General features: G+C 37.2%; 1 protein-coding gene and 1 pseudogene across 7 annotated transcripts in view; one reads left to right on the top strand and one right to left on the bottom strand.

The window, feature by feature from the left end:
• Positions 1 to 18,981, bottom strand: part of LOC113042671 (receptor-type tyrosine-protein phosphatase mu-like) — a 673,064-nt pseudogene that overhangs the window by 95,583 nt on the left and 558,500 nt on the right.
• The window catches only part of LOC113042676 (lethal(3)malignant brain tumor-like protein 4), a 34,454-nt gene continuing 18,207 nt past the window's right edge, over positions 2,735 to 18,981 (top strand). For 5 of the 7 annotated variants that reach the window (XM_026201693.1, XM_026201690.1, XM_026201689.1 and 2 more), the window contains exon 1: positions 17,331 to 17,529. Coding sequence is in view for 1 of the 7 variants with exons in the window: in XM_026201694.1 (XP_026057479.1) it covers positions 5,363 to 5,410; positions 6,061 to 6,171; positions 6,682 to 6,799; positions 8,257 to 8,368; positions 9,818 to 9,973; positions 11,194 to 11,304; positions 12,477 to 12,547; positions 14,815 to 14,984; positions 16,447 to 16,509; positions 17,177 to 17,329 (1,113 nt within the window). In the remaining 6 variants the exon portion in view is untranslated. Of the gene's footprint in view, positions 2,821 to 3,345; positions 3,499 to 5,106; positions 5,184 to 5,324; positions 5,411 to 6,060; positions 6,172 to 6,681; positions 6,800 to 8,256; positions 8,369 to 9,817; positions 9,974 to 11,193; positions 11,305 to 12,476; positions 12,548 to 14,814; positions 14,985 to 16,446; positions 16,510 to 17,176; positions 17,972 to 18,981 lie in introns of those variants that run through there. The other 2 variants (XR_003275608.1, XM_026201694.1) reach the window with 2 other exon arrangements.

The following is an 18,981-nucleotide window of genomic DNA, read 5'->3' as shown; positions in this document are numbered from 1 at the left end:
ATGTAACTCACCAATATCTACAAAAAAAGTCCTTTGGTACGAAATCCAAAATCCCAACAGGAGTCGGTTATTTTGAATTACCCTTCAAAATTGGTGTTGTTTTTGCCATTTTCAGGGGTTGTACTTTAACGAACTCCTCCTAGAGATTTTATTCAGATCAACACCAAACTTGGTCAGTGTAATCTAAAGCCACTTGCGATGTTAAATTGTGAAGGACTTGAGTTTCCGTTAAAGGGCGTGTCCATGGCGGCCTGACAAATTTCGATGTTTCGCCATTAAAAAAGAAAGTTGAATGTTACTCAGACATACAATGTCCAATCTGCCCCAAACTTCACATGTTGGATGAGACTCTTGACCTGAACAGATCGACCATGCTCATATTCAGTTATAGTCATAGCGCCACCTGTTGGCAAACAGGGAAGTGACATATTTTACACTGTGACAGACTATTTCTAGAAATTTATGACATCAATGTCTTTTTTGTGATCAGTCTAATCTAAAGACCTGGTGTGATGTTTAGTTGTGAAGATCTTGAGTTTTTGTTAAAAGCGTGTCCATGGCGCCGTGACGAAGTTCGATGTCTTGCCATGGGAATAAAAGATGTTATAACTCAGGCAATAAATGTCCGATCTTCCCCAAACTTCACGTGTGTGATAAGGTCCTGGCCCTGAACACATATGAAGACAAATATTCCATTGGGTGTGGCAAAATGGCTCGATAGCGCCACCTATACACTTCAACGGGAGTGCATATCACTTTTCAACGGAGTGTGCCTCGAGCTATGTTTCACGTACATGTACAAAAATCGTACACACATGTACCACACCAATACCTACAGAAAAGTCTCTTGGTACGAATCCGAATCCCCAACAGGAAGTCAGTTATTTAGAATTTTCTCTGCAAAATTGGTGTTTGTTTTTTGCCATTTTCAGGGGTTGTACTTCTAACTAACTCCTCCTAGAGATTTATTTCAGATCTTCACCAAACTTGGTCAGTGGTAATCTAAAGGCCTTTGCATTGTTAAATTGCGAAGATCTTGAGGTTTCGTTAAAGGACGTGTCCATGGGCGGCCTGACAAATTTTGATATATTGCGATGAAAAGGAAGTTGCTGTAACTCCAGACATACAATGTCCAATCTGCGCCAAACTTCACATGTTAGTTAAGACTTCTGCCCTTAACAGATCTACATGCCCATATTCAGTTATAGTAATAGCTCCACCTGCTGGCAACAGGAAGTGACATGTTTTAGGCTGCGACAAACTGCTCCTATAATTTTTTTGAGATTAACAATATTTTGTGGTCAGTCTAATCTAAACGCCTGTGCAATGTTAACTTTTGGAGATCTTGAGTTTTTGTTAAAGGGTGTTTCCATGGCGCCATGACAAAATTTGATGTCTTGCCACAGCAAGAGAAGTTGTTGTAACTCAAGCATAAAATGTTCAATCTTCCCCAAACTTCACATGTTTGATAAAAGTCCTTGCCTGATCACATCTGAAGACCAATATTCCATTATAATGATAGCGCCACCTGCTGGCAAACAGGAAGATTGGCACATTATATGGGAATACTTTGATATATTCAACTTATAATTAGGACATTAAATGCATATTTCTTCAACGTTCACCTTTTTACTAAAAGCCACACGATGGCGGTGAGCCCGGGTGCGAGGGCGCCGTTCATCGCTGCTTGCAGCTTTAATATTATAATGTATTTATCTTTGGTTACAGTAACTTATATAAAATATGATGCTTTACATTATACCTTTATAATGCGTTAAGCATAACAGCTTCGAGTAAAGTCTAATCAAGTTTTTTTAATAAAGTTTTTTATTTTTATTAAATATGCATTCTCTTTTTTTAATGCACTTTGGTTTTGATGATGTTTGTATATGCTTTATTTAATGGCTTTAAATTCTGAACAAAAAGCAAATGCACATGTAATTCTTCAGAGAGGAGGAATGGATGTCCCCAGAATGCATTGCTGCGATGCAGAAATGTGTCAAAATGAATGGAATCGGATCATTTTTGTGTTTCTGAGCTTGTTTGGAGTGTTGCTGGTGAGTTTAGCGTCATGTGGACGTGTCTGATAGAGATTGAGATTCCTGTCGTTGTTGTTGAAGGTGATCGGCTTCCGTCTGCGGCTCCACATCGATGGTTACTTCCGAGTGCTATGACTTCTGGGTAAACGCTGACTCTCCGGACATCAAACCGGCAGGATGGAGCGAGGCGACGGGACACACACTCCATCCACCCAAAGGTGTGTGAGTCAAACATGAGCCAGAAGAAGAGAACCGTCCAGGAGATGTCTGGATTCACCACAAGATGAGAAGAAAACTAGACAGATTTATATACCAGATAATTATAAGAAGAAGAAGAACAGTTCAGTTTGATGTGTTTCTTCTCAAACATCTGGTCAGATGTTTTTCTGAAAAAATAATAATAATAATAATAATAATCGCATCATTTGTTGTGTATTTTTCAGCTTATTCTGATTTAAATAAATACTCACTGTTTGTTTATTTGATCATTTTATGAATTTGTTTAATACTGTCAGTAAAACTCTTGCAGTGATCAAGCAGATCATCTCACTTTGAGAAATGTCTTTAATTATTATATATAAATGTCAACTTCTTTGTGAAATATTATTCCTTAAGATTTTAAGGTGGAATGTGACCCGGATGTGTTTAGTGTCGTCATCTTTCTGGTTGATCTCTTCTGTATTTTGTGTGCTCAGGTTACAAACTGAACGAGTTTAACTGGGAGAAATATCTGGAGGCCTGTAACGCTCAAGCGGCACCGGAGAACCTCTTCAGATCCAGCGTAAGGCCCTCATCACTAGCCTTGCAAAGGAGTGCAAATCAGATTAAAAGTATCTAGTAAAGTAACGCATGACTTGATTTAGAAGGAAATCCGTGCGTTACTTTGTTTCTCCTGTGTTGAGTGACAGCTCTGGTGTTGTCATGGTGACAGAGATCAGGAGTCACATGACACATTTGTGTTTTATATTGAGTTATTGCTGAATATGACTTTCTTCTCCTGCCTTATATTCGTCATGTGACTAGTTTGAGCGGCGCCCTCTACTGTACAGACCTGGAGTTACATTCACTTTACTTTTGGGCTGAAACATTTGTAAAAGAAGAACTTTTCATATTAAAAACCAACAAGCAAGCACTTCCTGGATTTAAAGAGTAACTCAAAAGTAACATAACGCATTACTTACCATAAATAGTAACTGAGTTACGTGATCAGTTCCGTTTGTAAGGAGTCATTGTATCGCATCACTCTGCACTAGACTCTGTTCTAGAGATGCTGTGTGTGTCCCTAACCAGCAGTTTCTCCTCGCAGGGGTCGAGCGCCTCGCTGTTTGAGGTGGGCATGAAGCTGGAGGCGGTGGACCGTAAGAACCCGTGTCTGGTGTGTGTGGCCAGCATCGCCGACATCGTGGACCAGCGCTTCCTAGTGCAACTTCGACAACTGGGACGACACCTACGACTACTGGTGACCAGCACTAACTAACCTACCCTACTTCTCTGTGTGCTGACCCCAGTAAATGCATGGTTACCCAGAATGCTCATCTGCTTTGGTCAGGTCCCCAAATATGCAAACCCCTAATGAATATATGAATATATAAGGAGCGAGAGGTTGATGACAGAAGAGAGATCCCAGATAACGATGATGATTTAAAGGAGGTGTGATGTAACAGAAGTGTGTGTGGTGTTCTGTGGAGGCTGTGACTGGATCCTCCGATCTTCATCATCATCGTCATCATCTCTCACGCACATTAATAGTAGCGCATTAATATCCCCCTGCTTCTGTGAGGAGTGTTTATGATGCCTGACTGATTCCTGTTTGTTTGTGTGATGCGTGTCGTGTGTGTGTGTGTGTGTGTGTGTGTGTGTTTACACAACGCACTGCGTCTGGGATCTGCTCATGAGATGAGGTGAAACACAGAGATGTGTGTAGATGGATCCAAGTCTGAGAGAGTGTTATTACTGTGTGTGTGTGTGTGTGTGTGTGTGTGTGTGTGTGGAAGAACAGTCACACGCTCAGCAGATATACACACTGCACACACACACACACACACACACGCTCTGTCATACACTCAGGTGCTTTATGCTGAAATAATGGAGAAACAATCCCTGCATCACTGCTTCCACTGCAAAAGAAATAAAAGAAAAAAAATCCTCAGTGAATGAATTAATAAAGCTAAAACTGAAATAAAAAGTGAAGATTTCAAATGTGGAAATATTTTTATATTTTTAGAAATAAAAACTACAAAAATAATTTGAGTTGCAAAAGTAACTCAAATTAAAATTAAACCTGAAAAAAATAAAAGCAAATTCAATATATTTATAATTAATGATGTAATGTTATATAAATAATACTACAGTAACATGGGCATGTGGGATGAAGTTAATACAGCAGTTTGAAATTAAACAAGCTGAAATCAAATATAAACTTACGTTTAAAAAAAACTTATAAATAAGATAGAATAATATAAATAACAAGAATAAAATGCTTGTTAAAATAAATTAAAGATAAATAAAGATACTTACCAAAAATTTTTACACATTTAAAAATAACTACAAATATAATCAAAATGAAACTTTAAAAATATAAAAATAAAATCTAATTCAATGAAAATATGTAGTAGTATATACATAAATAAAAGTTATTAATGTTAAAGTTTATTTTAATTCACTGAAATTCATAACTGGAAATAAATAAAATTAAACCTTAACTAAGACTAAAGTGGAAATAAAAAATAAAATCTTAATATGAACATAAAGTACTAAAACACTAAAAACTGAAATTAAATAATAAAAATTAAAAAGTACATAAGAGATAACTTAAAGTAGAATAAAATAAACAAATACAAATAATTAATAAAAATAAATAAGAATGGCAAATACACGTAAGACATTTACTAAAATTCAAATAAAATACAAATAAATGAAAATGACAAAAGCACATAATAAATTTACTGAAATTCAAATAAAACACAAAAACATTTAAATGAAAAATGCACATTCGAAAATATACTAAAATCCAAATAATATAAAAAATAAGCACAAATGTCAACTTAAGGTGTTGTGTGTTCCTCAGGTGTGACGCCAGCAGTCCCTACATTCACCCGGTGGGCTGGTGTCAGGACCACGGCCGGCCGCTCACAGCTCCTCAGGGTGAGAGACATGCTCCTCATGTGTTCAGAGTGACTCTCTCTCTTCATCCCGTCGTGGATCTGAGAGTGTTTCAGATCACACGTTAAACCCTCCTCGTCTTCTTTACATCTGGAAGAACAAACTCTTGACTTTTTGTTGTAGGACACCCGAACCCTGAGCACTTCGTCTGGGAGGAATACATGGAGGACACCGGTGCTTCTGCGGCACCCAGTCAAGCCTTCAGTGAGGTGACACACGCTTCATTACACTTCATTACATTACCTTCAGGCGTTCAGCAGATTACAGAAGAGCAGTGATAGAACAAGCCTCTGTTGGCTGATATTCAGGGGTGCACAACTATTAGACATGTTTTCTTTTACTGATGTAAAGAGCTTTAACTCTTATTAAATAACCCGTGAAAAATATTCAACATTAATGCAATACAGAAATTGCAAAGTTAAGACATGACCATTTGATAGTGAAAAGCAGAAAAATGAAAAAGTGCTTAAAAGAAAATAAATAATAAATATATAAAAATATATAATAATAAAAAAAATTTAATTAAATTACTAAAATTAAATTAATAAAATAAATATGTTTTTTTAAAAGTGCATCTATTGTTCTAATTTGTATAAAAGCATCTACTAAATGTAAAAAAACAGGTGGAGAAGAAACACACTAAAGAATTAAGAATGAATGTGAAGAATTAGGTGTAAAACCATCAGGATCCATTCAGTCTCTATTTCCCAGAACTGTGTCCTTCCCAGAGTCTCCAGAATCACAAGGCGTCAGGTTCTGAGACTTTCTCTTGATAACTCTTGTGTGTGGAGATGAGTGAGTCTTGCTCTGTTTGAAGAGTCCGTCAGTGAGGAGCTGTAATAGATGTGTGTTCCTGCAGAGATCTCCACACGGCTTCCAGACGCACATGAAGCTGGAGGCGGTGGACAGAAGGAACCCAATGCTGATCCGTGTGGCCACCATCACCGACACCGAAGACCACAGAGTCAAAGTGAGGAAGAGTTCAGCTCCCAGTCACCTGCAGGCTTTGAGTTACTCAAGGAAACAACCTTAGACCTGATGGTGTTTAGGTGTACCCCTCTCTAGTCTTTACTTGAGTCACGTGATCTCGTGATGTCAGACTGTGTTTTGACTAGATATTCGTGATGTCCAATCATCTGTTTTCTGTGTGTCACATGATCTTCAGAAATCAGAAGAATATGATGATCTGACCTATGAAGCACAGTGTCTATACTTCTATCTGTGAAGACAGGAAGTGGTTTCACTTTATTTTAAGGTGTCCTTGTTACTGTGAAGTACTGAGTGTTATTATTGAACTACATGTAGTTGCTTTATAGGGGTGTTACTTTAATGTAACTATGCATAATGTATTATTATAACAGTAAGTACAATGTAACGTGTGACAAGGACACCTTTAAATAAAGTGATGTTAAATAATTCAATCACTGATTCAGAAGCAGTGTGTGAGTGCTCTGATGAACGCTGATCTGTTGTTGCTCAGGTGCATTTCGACGGCTGGCATGAGAAGTTTGATTTCTGGGTGGACTCAGACCATCCTGATCTTCACCCTGTGGGCTGGTGCTCCAGGACGGGTCACCCACTCGAACCGCCACCGCTCGGTGAGTCACACACACACACACAGACAGACACACACACACACACACTCACACACGTACAGACACACACACTCACACACACACACACACACACTCACACACGTACACACACACACACAGACAGACACACACACACACTCACACACACACACACACACACACTCACACACGCACACACACACTCACACACACACACTCACACACACACACACACTCACACACACTCACACACACACACTCACACACACACACACTCACACACACACACTCACACACACACACACTCACACACACTCACACACACACTCACACACACTCACACACACACTCACACACACACACACACACTCACACACACACACACACTCACACACACTCACACACACACACACACACACTCACACACGCACAGACACACACACGCACAGACACACACTAACTCACACACATACACACACACACACACACACACACGCACAGACACACACGCACAGACAGACACACACACACTCACACACACACACGCACACACACACACGCACAGACAGACACACACACACACACACACACTCACACACTCACACACTCACACACATACACTCACAAACACACACTCACACACACGCACACACACACACACACACACGCACTCACACACACACACACTCACACACGCACAGACACACACACACTCTCACACACACACTCTCACACACACACTCTCACACACACACTCTCACACACACACACACACACACACACACACTCACACACACACACACACTCACACACACACACTCACACACACACTCATACACACACACACATACACACACACACACGTACGCACACACTCACACACACTCACACTCCTACACACACACACACACACACACTCACACACACACACACACACACATACACACACACTCTCACACACACACACACGTGCACACACACACACACACACACACACACTCTTCCACCTATGGTGAACTTTTGTAGTTTTGTAGTAAAACAAATAATTGCCTTTCAGTTAATGTTTATTTGAAGCAACAACAAAAGAAAAGGTTCAATCTTGGCAAGACATATTTCTCAATGATGCTCTTATGCAAGCGCTTTTTATAGCAGCTGGAGTGTGTGTGTGTGTGTGTGTGTGTGTGTGTGTGTCTGTGTGTCTGTGTGTGGTGTGTGTGTGTGTGTGTATGTTCCCATTATGCCACACACATGATGAATTACTGGCCTGACCTGAAAGATGGGAAGTTTTACTGTGTTTAGCATGATGTATGACGTGCTATTATCGTGTGTGAGTGAGTGTGTGTGTGTGCTTGTGTGCGTGTGAGTGTGATGAACTGAAATAGCTGCTGCTCACTAGAGGACTAGCGAGTACCTTTCTACTGCAAGCTGAGCTCAATGTGTGTGTGTGTGTGTGTGTGTGTGTGTGTGTGTGTTTTCTGCAGCTCACTCAGGGCTGTCAGATGTGAAGAGCTCTGTGACGCAGGGTGTGTGTCCGACCCCGGGCTGCAGGGGCATCGGTCACATCAAAGGAGCAAAATACACCGGACACCACAGGTGAGACGCTCGGATGCACCTGAACATCCTGCTGTCATCAGCTGTTTGAACAAATTGGTTGAATGCATGACTCATGTTTCATAAATATATTCATGTCTGAACAGTGTAAATATTCCTGAATGGTGCTTCAGATTCAGCTTCTGAAAACAATCTTACGGCCAGATTGTAGAATTAACCCTTTGTGTATTAAGTTCTGTGCTGAATGCTGAAGGATTTCTTTGCTTTTTTGCTCACAAACAAATCATAGACGAGCCCAAAATATTCCCAAATATTAGTGAAAGGGTTCAGCTTTTTCTAGAAAGCCACTTCTGATTACACGGAGCAAGACAGTTATACTTCATTATAGATCAACTTGTGCAATTCTAATTGTATATAAAGTAACTACTACTAATAATAATAGTAACTTCTGTTCATATATCTGGATGAGGATTGAACATTTAATATGATCAAGTTTTCAGTTACTTGCATTATTTCTTTATTTATTTATTGTATTATTTCAGCAGGATTGTTGTTGTTAACTAAAAGTAAAACTGAAGCTAAAATGAATCCCTTTTTTTAAATGTATTGTGACAATAAAAAATGCTGACTGAAATAAAGCAATAAACTCTTCAGATTTTAATAAAATAAAACATTAAATATTATAACTATATAGACATTTATTTAAAACAAATACAAAAATTACAAAACCCCAGGAAAATGACTAAAATTAAAATGAAAATGGAAAATGTTAACATAAAACAAATTCACAATATTAATAAAAAATATTATCTCAATGCAGTAAACAGATTTAACTCTTAGTATAATTTAGATACTTTTAATAATTTATACTAGGTGCACTTATTATTATTAATATTTTAATAAAATATATATTCTTTATTTTTTTGTATGTGCCTGTATAGTTTTTATACATTTTTATTTCAGTTTTAGTTATTTTAACACATGAAGTTAAATGTAAAAATGTAATTAAAAATATAAATTAAAATTTGAATTGTTGCTTTTGCAAATGTTTTTATATTTTATACATTTCTAAATAAGTTTTCATATTTTAGTCAATGTTATTTTTTCCTCAATAACACATTTTTAATGGTTTGGGTTTTAGTAAATGGTTATATTGATCATTGATATTTTCTGACTGTGTGTAAACACATATGATCTAATATGAATATGATCTAAACATTCTCCAAATTAAACAAATCTAGGGTTGGGGATCGAAAATCAATTCAGAATCAGTTTCTTAGGGTCAGGAATCTTGTTGTAAATGTAAGATTTCAGTTCCACCCATCAATTCCTGTGTGTGCATCCTTTATTAGTCTTGGAGTCATTCATTCAAGAGATTTGTTCAAAAACACTGATTCATCCAGTAATGAAACGAGAGAATCTTGATTCGTAAATGTACTGAGATTCAGTTCAGAACTGTGAGAGAACACACCTGTGGTCTCTGTCCCTCAGTGCCTTCGGTTGCCCGTATTCTGACATGAACATGAAGAAGGAGGTGGTGCTTCCTGACCGGCTCGGAGCAGAGAAGCAGATCTCCTTCATCCCTGTGACCAAACGCCAGTGTCCAGACGAGCAGGAGGAAGAGGAGGAGGAGGAGGAGGACGACAGGTTTGTGAGCGTCTCCTGACATCAGTAACATCAGCTGTAGTCTGACTCATTAAGCACTGACCAGCTGGATCCAGTGTCGTCCTGAACTCATCTCATCTGTAGGAACTGATCTGAACGCTTGCTGGTTCATTAGCGTTGTGTTATACTGTTATCATTTCTATTAATATTTCCAATTACATTTTTTTTCTTTTTTTTTTTCTTTTACTTTTTCTATTTTTATATGCTTTTGTAAAAAAAAAAATATATACATATATATATTGCTGTTCAGGTTTAATGTATTTTTCTTTTAATTTTAATTTAGTTCATTCTAGTTAGTAGTTATGTAGTTTTAGTTTATTTATTTTTTATATTATAATATTGTTATTTAGGTTTAATTTCAGTTTTGGGTACATATTAGTTATTTCCATTTAGACATTTTAGTGCTAGTAATTTTCATTTGTTTACGTTTTTCATTGAATATTTAGGGTTTGTTTTATTTCAGCAATATTCAGCATTTTTTAATGTTTAGTATTTTTATGTAGCATTTTCATTAGTTGTATTATTTTAAAACATTACTATTTAGGTTTAATTAATTTGACTCTCAGTTTTAGTTATTTATTTCTCCAGTTAGTCTAGCCTAATCTTAATCTTAAACTTATTTGGGTTAGTTTAGTTCATTATATTCAGTTCTGTGTTGCTCGACTAATGCGCTATGAATGCGTTAAAGTTTTGTTCTGAATAATGCATATTTAAATATTTGTGAATTTAGGGTTTATAGAAACTTTTAACATCTAAACGGTGAATTTGGCTTAATTCAGAAAGACAAACATTGTGTGCAGGTTTCATTCTGTGCGTTCCAGATCTTAAATGGACGTTAATCATTTTTTTAAACCACTTTTTATATTTTATTTCATATCAGCATTATTTCTATTCAGACACATTTTCAATGTTTCATTCTTGTAAGTTATTTTTAAATATTGCTATTTAAGTTTAATTGTTTATTTCAGTTTTCGTTCCATTTTCATTTTTATTTATTTCCATGTTTTCCTTATAATGCTTCAATTTGAACTCATTTCAGTTTCTTATTTACAAATGAAATGTTTCGTTCTAATAGTTTCTATTATTACAGCTTTCGTCTGAAGTCATTTTCGATGACCTGTCTGTGAAAACAGGTTTTTTGTAATTGTTGAATAAGCAGAACGGTTGTAATAGTTAGAGTATAACGGTGATGTGTGTGTCAGGGTGATGACGGCGGTGTGTGACGCTGCTCCTCGTCTGCGCGGTCGACCTGCGATGATGAAGAAAGACGAGCCTCTGTCGCTCCTCGGGAAGAGACCTCGTGTTCCCAGCAGGTGAGACCTCCACGGACCATATCTGAGAATCTGAGGGAGCAAAGACATCGAAATACTGAGAAAACCATCAATAAAGTTCTTAGCAATGCATATTACTAATCAAACATTAAGTTTTGATATATTTACAGTAGGAGATTTACTAAATATCTTCATGGAACATTATATGGAAGTCATAAAAAGTCCTAAATATACAACTTATGTTTTAATCTTATATGGATCTGTTCTAAATGTTCAGTGTATACCAGTGTCTTAAATCTGACTTTAAAAACTGTGCAGAAACCCTGGAACATAAAGTGATGTGTGTCTCATTAGCGGTGTCACGTCTCACACACCGAGAGCAGAAGCTGACACCTGAACACACACACACACACACACACACTCTCACACACACACACACACACACACACACACACTTTATAATGCAGCACTGACACTCATTATTCACTGCAGGATCACAAACACACAAAACAGAAAAGGGTGGATGTTTTCTGTCCTACATTGACGGATCATTTGGACAGAAACCTGATATATTTACAGTAGGTTCATGTATTTGGCAGATGCATTCAGGGATTACAAGGTATTGCATCTTATCATGCTGGGACATGCATTTAAAGGGACAGTTCACCTAAAATCCTCTAATCATTTCATCACTCTCATATTGTTCTAAACTTGTATGAGTTTCTTTCTTCTGTTGAACACAAAAGAAGAGATTTTGACATAATTTGTGTAACTGAACGATAGCTATTTATAGTACAGGAAACAAATGCAGTGGGAGTCAATGGCTGCCGTCAACTTTTTGGTTCCCAACATTCTTACAAATGAGTGTAAACGATGACTAGGGATGCACCGAAGTGAAAATGTTTTATTTTTTAACCATTGCATAAATTAAACAGCCAAAATGTGCTTTTTACAGTTTTTTCTTGGTTTTAAAAAACATACAAAACAACAATTTAAGATACAACATAACATTTAAGATTATTAATATTTATATATATGTATGTCTGGAAGTATTTAGACAGTGAGTTCTTGTGCTTTTATCTTTATACAGGTACATGAACTTTCCACTAGTGTCTTGTTTAAAGACCGATCAAGACACACACTGATTAACAAGTGTTCTGACCTGAGTGTGTACAGTAAGTACAGTGTAAACGTGTGTGTGTTATATCTTTCAGACTCTCTGAGTCGAAGTATCTGTGTGTGAAGGAAGAGGAGGACGACATCGATGTGAACAGTGTTATTTCAGGTGAGTGTCTTGAGCAGAAAACACTGCATTTGTGAATCCAGCCATTGTTTCTCTAATTATTTGCAGGTTTGATCTGATGTGATGTGAGCGCACTGAACTTGTGTTCTGCTGTTTGTTGCATCTGAGCTTGTTAGAGGTTTCTATGATGTGAGGATCTTGTGTTAAATCTGATCACAATCTCCAGATGATATCCAGCATTCAAGCAGACCAGAATATTCATTTTTGTCAGCAGGAGACAGAAGTGTGTGTGTGTGTGTGTGTGTGTGTGTGTGTGTGCGTGTGCGTGTGCGTGTGCGTGTGTGTAGTGTGTGTGTGTGTGTGTGTGTGTGTGTGTTTAGGCTTCAAAAACACACGTCAGGAGTCTACGGGTGATGTCACGGACACTACGTCCATGTTTTTATACAGTCTATGGTATAAACATAATAAAAGTCCCCACAATTCACAGAAATGTGTGTATGTTTGAAAAATAAAAGTGTATTTCAAAAATAATAGTTGAAGTTTTGAATAAAGTTTTAGTCATTTCTCTAAATGTGTATTATTTTTATTAATCAATAATATAATCATTTATAGTTTATTTTATGTTTTCAGTTTTCAGTTTAATTTGTAAGTTTAAGAAGTATTTTATTTAGTCTTTTTTGTTAGTTTTTTAAAAAGTCTACAGTGTATAATAATTAGTCCTTTATAAATTAATTTTCAGATATAAATTTAAAGTAAAAAAATGCCTGTAAATATTTTGAAATGTTATTTTTGTCATGTTCAGTCTCCATTTGCTCGGGAGTGATGAGTTCAGATGTGTGTGTGTGTGTGTGTGATGGGTTGAGCCACTCTCTCTCTCTCTCTCTCTCTCTCTCTCTCTCTCTCTCTCTCTCTGCTGCTCTTTTGCGTCCTGCGGTGATGTGTGTGTGTGAGCGGTGAGACTCTAATCGTTGCAGACGCCGTCCGCTCGCGTCCTCATCATCAGGCCTGATCTCTCCTGATCATGTGACACAACAGATTGCCAACAGTTGCCCAGACGACGATGCACTGTGACAATCGCCATGGCAACGGCTTGTGTAACAGGACACAGGTGGCAACGCAGATCAGAGTGAATGTCATCGTGCCAAACACCCGCCTGCAGAGACACCACTGTGTGTGTGTGTGTGTGTGTGTGTGTCTCGCATCGATCACATGATGTCCGTGTCCTGTGCGCTGGCACCCCATGAGGCTCCTCCGTATTTGTGTCTCAGTCTGAGATCTGATGTTTGAGAATTACTGAATTATTTCAGAAAACATCACCATTAGATTTCGTTTCTCTTTTGGCTTAAAAGGAACAGCTCACCTAAAAATTAAAAATGTGAGTTTGTGTCTTCATCAGGTTTATAGAAATGCAGCACTGCATCAGTGTCTCATCAATGGATGCTCTGCAGTGAATGGGTGCCGTCAGAATGAGAGTCTGATAAAAACATCCCAATAATCCACAGCACTCCAGTCCATCAGTGAACATCTGGAGAAGACAAAACCTGAAACACATCCAGCATTAAGATGATTTTAACTCAAACACATAGAGTCTATAATCCAGAATAACACTCCTCCAGTGAAAAAGTGTTCTGGTCTGAATCAGGAGAGAAATCTGCACAGATCAAGCAGTGTTTAAACAGATCTAAACTAATCTGTGAGAGACAACAGCAGATGATGAAGTTTATCAATGGAGGAAGTGTTATTATGATTATAGACTCTATGTGTTTGACTCTCGTTCTGACGGCACCCATTCACTGCAGAGCATCCACTGACGAGACACTGAGCTCGGTTTACCAGTATTTTCACACTAAAATGTTATTTTTAAAACACTGTTGCTGAATAATTATTGGTAGTGAATAATTAGTCTGTTTTTCTTTCTGGTGTAGTGGTGGTCAGTTCAGATATATTCCTACATTCATGTTTATTAATTTCCCGATGGAGAATAAGCGCAGGGTAACGGCTGATCACGGATCAGTTTCAGAGTTCCATGCGACTGCAAGCTAATGAAATGCAACAATCAAATGCAAACGAATATTTTGATTTAAATCTTATGTTCTTGCTGAAGTATACCCCTCTGTCAGAGATCAATCTCCATCCGATCTCATTCATATGATTTGTGAATAAACTACTTAAAACTATGAAAGATGGCTTTACTTTAGATCTTGATCCGAATCTACTTTTGGCCATTTGTGGGTTGGTAGTTGATGCTAACCTGTGTTACTTCAAGACGTCTCATCATGTGTGTGTGTGTGTGTGTGTGTGTGTTTCAGAGCGTCCCGTGGACAGTCTCCAGCAGGCGCTGCATCAGTCCGTCTTCCTCTCAGCGATGTCTGCTCACCCGAGCCGTGATCTGCCGCTGTGTTGGGAGCAGCACTGTAAGCTTCTGCCCGGTGTGTCCGGCGTCCAGGCCAGTCGTGTGTCTCACTGGACCGCTGAGGAGGTGAGGAGCGCTCCGTCTCAATCAGTGCTGTGCCTGGAGCACTAAACCAGGCAGAACCAGCAGCTCTTCAAATACAGATCTATACATGTTAGGTTATATATATATAATCAATAAATCCGGTTCGTTCAATCTCACACGTTTAAAACAGCAGAAGCTACTTAATCTAAACAAGATTCTTTTCAATACACACTAATGTTTAAACGTGTTGGGGTCAGTAAAATGTTTCTGAAGGAAGTGTCTTCTGTTCACCAAGGCTGCATTTAGTTGATCAAAAATACAGTAAAAATTGTGTAATATACTTAGAATTTAAAACCAGTGTAGATGTGTTTGAGTAATCAGTGCATCCTGATGCTGATGTTGTTGCTGGGAAATCAGAGCAGATATGAGAGCACCAGAGAAGCTCGGTCTGCTGCATCTTGGCTGTGGTTATACACAGTAATAAATTGAGATGTTGTTCAGAGATGCTCTCTGGAGTCGCTCTGTTTGATTAAAGTCCGGCGCGGCTCCAGAGACGCTCTTCTGAGCTTCTGAGAGAGAACATCTGCAGGGTCACATCAGATTCACCACAACATGCTGCTTTACATGACCATAAGAACATGAAGATTTGACTAATTCTATATTTAAAACAGGCTTTTGTACTAATTATTGTTAATTATTATTATTTTATGATGACTTGTACCTTAGTGGGTGATTTATAAAAAGCTATAAAGTTACTATATATATAATATATATTTTGTTGATTTATATATTTTATTATTTGTATATTACATATTTATATAATTGTTTTGTTCTCTGTCAGAGACCCCGTTAACCGTGATAAAATATTTTTTGTTATGATAATAATTTACCCACTACTTCAATATGAAACACAACAATGTCCTGTATATGATGCACAAATAAATATATTTTATATAATTTTTGTAGTGAGGTCAAATGATTAATCACATCCAAAATAAAGTAAATGTGTGTGCACTGTGTATGTACTTTTATATATTAAATATATTTATATCGAATATAAATTAAATTAATATAAATATAGACATGTACATATTTTCTAAATATACACAGAACACACATATATTATGTAAATAAATCTTTTATTTTGGATGCGATTAATCACGATTCATTGCGATTAATCGTTTGACAGCACTAATATTATTAGTATTATCGTTATATTTTTGTTTGCAGGCACAGACCATGGTAAAATAGTTTTGGCTAATAATTATCCACTAAATAAATATGAAGACAGTAGACCACAGTGTTCACAATAGTTACATGTATTAGTGATTAAAATAAAGTGAAATGTAACTGCAGCTGGTTACAGTTGCTAAGTAACACAGAAAATCTGTCACAATGTAACCTTGATTCTGTCCTGCTGAGAACATCTAAAACAAGTGATGATTAATCTCTCTCCCTCTCTCTCTCTCTCTGTGTGTGTGTGTGTGTGTGTGTGTTCTCTCAGGTGGCTGATTTCATCCATTCTTTACCCGGCTGTGAGGAGCAGTCCAAGCAGTTCAGAGAGGAGGTACGTGTGGAGCTGAGGAGCGCTTTATCACGTTTCAAATCTGATTCTTTCTCCACTAAAAAAAAAAACACATTACTCTTTCAATATTCTCATTTCATGCATTTTAAATTCCCATTCAGTCACATTTTTCATCCACTGAGAACAAATGTTTCTAATGACTATTACAATTAGAAGAATCACAACAAACTTAACTTGAGAAGCAAAATTATGAGAGATTAAAGTTTGAAATAATTACTTCTGCTCACAAAAGCTGCATTTATTTAATTAAAATACAGTAAAAATGTGAAATATTATTCTACTGTAAATCATCTGTTTTCTGTGTGAATCTGTGTTAAAGTGTAATGTATTTCTGTGATGCTCCACTGTATTTTCAGCATCATTCCTCCAGTCTTCAGTGTCACATGATCTTCAGAAATTTGAAATGGAAATCTTTTCTAACATTATAAATGTCTTTACGGGCACTTTTGATCAGTTTAACGCATCCTTGATCATTAGAAATATCATTTTTTCTCATATATTTTTTATAAACTGAAGAGTAGGTTTATGTATTTGTCTGGCTATCTGCAAGCATCAGTCTGTTTTGAAGGAAGAGAGACTGTAACATTATGCTGTGGTTATATGATGTAATCACACAGTCTGTAATGTGTTCTGTTGACTCCCTCACCAGCAAATCGACGGCAAGGCCTTTCTTCTGTTGACGCAGCGAGACATCGTTAAGATAATGAGTGTGAAGCTCGGCCCGGCGCTCAAGATCTACAACTCCATCCTGATGTTCAGACACGCCGAGGAGAAGAAGCAGCCGCCGGCGGGAGACACATGAAGCACAGATCAGTCTTCTGGATCATGCATTCCTCCGTCAGCGCTCATCACCCCGCGGCCTCGTCTCGTCAGGTCCCTCTTCTGCCTTTAAACCTGCTCCTCTCCTTCTCAAACTCAACCACGCGACAATCAAACACCGGCTCCGGCGTCTACCAGGGGTTTCTCTCACTCACGGTGCTATTTATACTCAAACACACACAGGTGAACAGCGACTACAGGATTAGCTCTTGAGTGTGTGTGTGTGTGTGTGAGTGTGTGTGTATGTGTGTGTGTGTGTGAGAGAGTATGAGAGTGTGAGAGAGTGAGTGAGTGTGTGTGTGTGTGTGTGTGTGTGTGTGTGTGTGTGTGTGTGTGTGTGTGTGTGTGAGACTCTAAATGAACAGTTCATCCACTACTGAACATTCTGTCATCATGTACTCACGTGACCAATCCCCGGTGACTCTCACAAAACAACACGCAGCTGTGTTCATGGAAGTGAGTCGTGTAATCATCTGTACAGCTTTGAATAAGGGCTGAAAATATTCGGTTTCTCTCCAATCAAGGGCAACGATTAATCACGATTAATCACATTGTTTATATATTTGTGTGTGCTGTGTATATTTATATATATATATATATATAAACACACATGCATTTATATATTGGAGAAAAATTTTGTTTATATATTAAATATATTTGTTATATATAAATTAGTGCTGTCAAACGATTAATCGTGATTAACTGCATCCAAAGAAAAGTTTTTGTTTACATGCTATATGTATGTATACCATGTTCATTTATTATGTATATATAAATAAATACACATAGAGTATACATTTTGAAAATATTTACATATATTCATATTATTGTATTTTATATTATATATGAATGTTTAATAAACAGCATATTTCTCTGATTTATATATACAGAATATAAATATACACAGCACACACAGATATTTTAACAAAAACTTTTATTTTGGATGCAATTAATCGTTTGAAAGAACTTATTTAAATGATATGAATATAAATATATGTAATTGCATGTAAATATTTTTAATATATATACTATATATTTGTGTGTATTTATATACATAATAAATATACACAGCACAGCACACATATATTGTGTAAACACTTTTATTTAGGATGCGATTAATCGGCTTGAGTTCTGTTGATATCATTGAGGTTCAGAGAAACGTTTTTATGGTGCTCTTTGTGTGATTTTGGAAACAGAAGATGTTGTTTTGAAAGAAAGTGATTGGGGTTTGAGTAAATGATGAGAGGATGATCGTTAGTGTCTGAACTCTTCTGTGATACTCAGAGATTTCTGCCCGTTCTGTTACTTCCTCTAATTTAGTTTTATTTTGCACAGCTCTGTTTGATTTTACTGAACCTGCTGAATCACCTTTTATTTATTGTGCAAGATCAGCGTAGGTTTGCACAGGGAAGGATAATAATAATATATTGAAATGCCAAAAGGATTTGTTTTAAATTGAAGAGTGTTATTTTTGTGATGTATTGCGCAGAGAATTCGACCAATCCCTGTTTATTATTCTTGAAATATACTTTATTATTCTGAATTCTGGTTTCACATCAGGGGATTTTCTGACGATTATTTAAAGACTTGCTATAATGCACAAAGCAAACGAGATCTATATATCTATATATTTGC

This window comes from Carassius auratus, chromosome 24 (assembly GCF_003368295.1).
Source record: "Carassius auratus strain Wakin chromosome 24, ASM336829v1, whole genome shotgun sequence".
NCBI lineage: Eukaryota > Metazoa > Chordata > Actinopteri > Cypriniformes > Cyprinidae > Carassius > Carassius auratus.
This window is presented reverse-complemented; position numbering and strand designations above follow the sequence as displayed.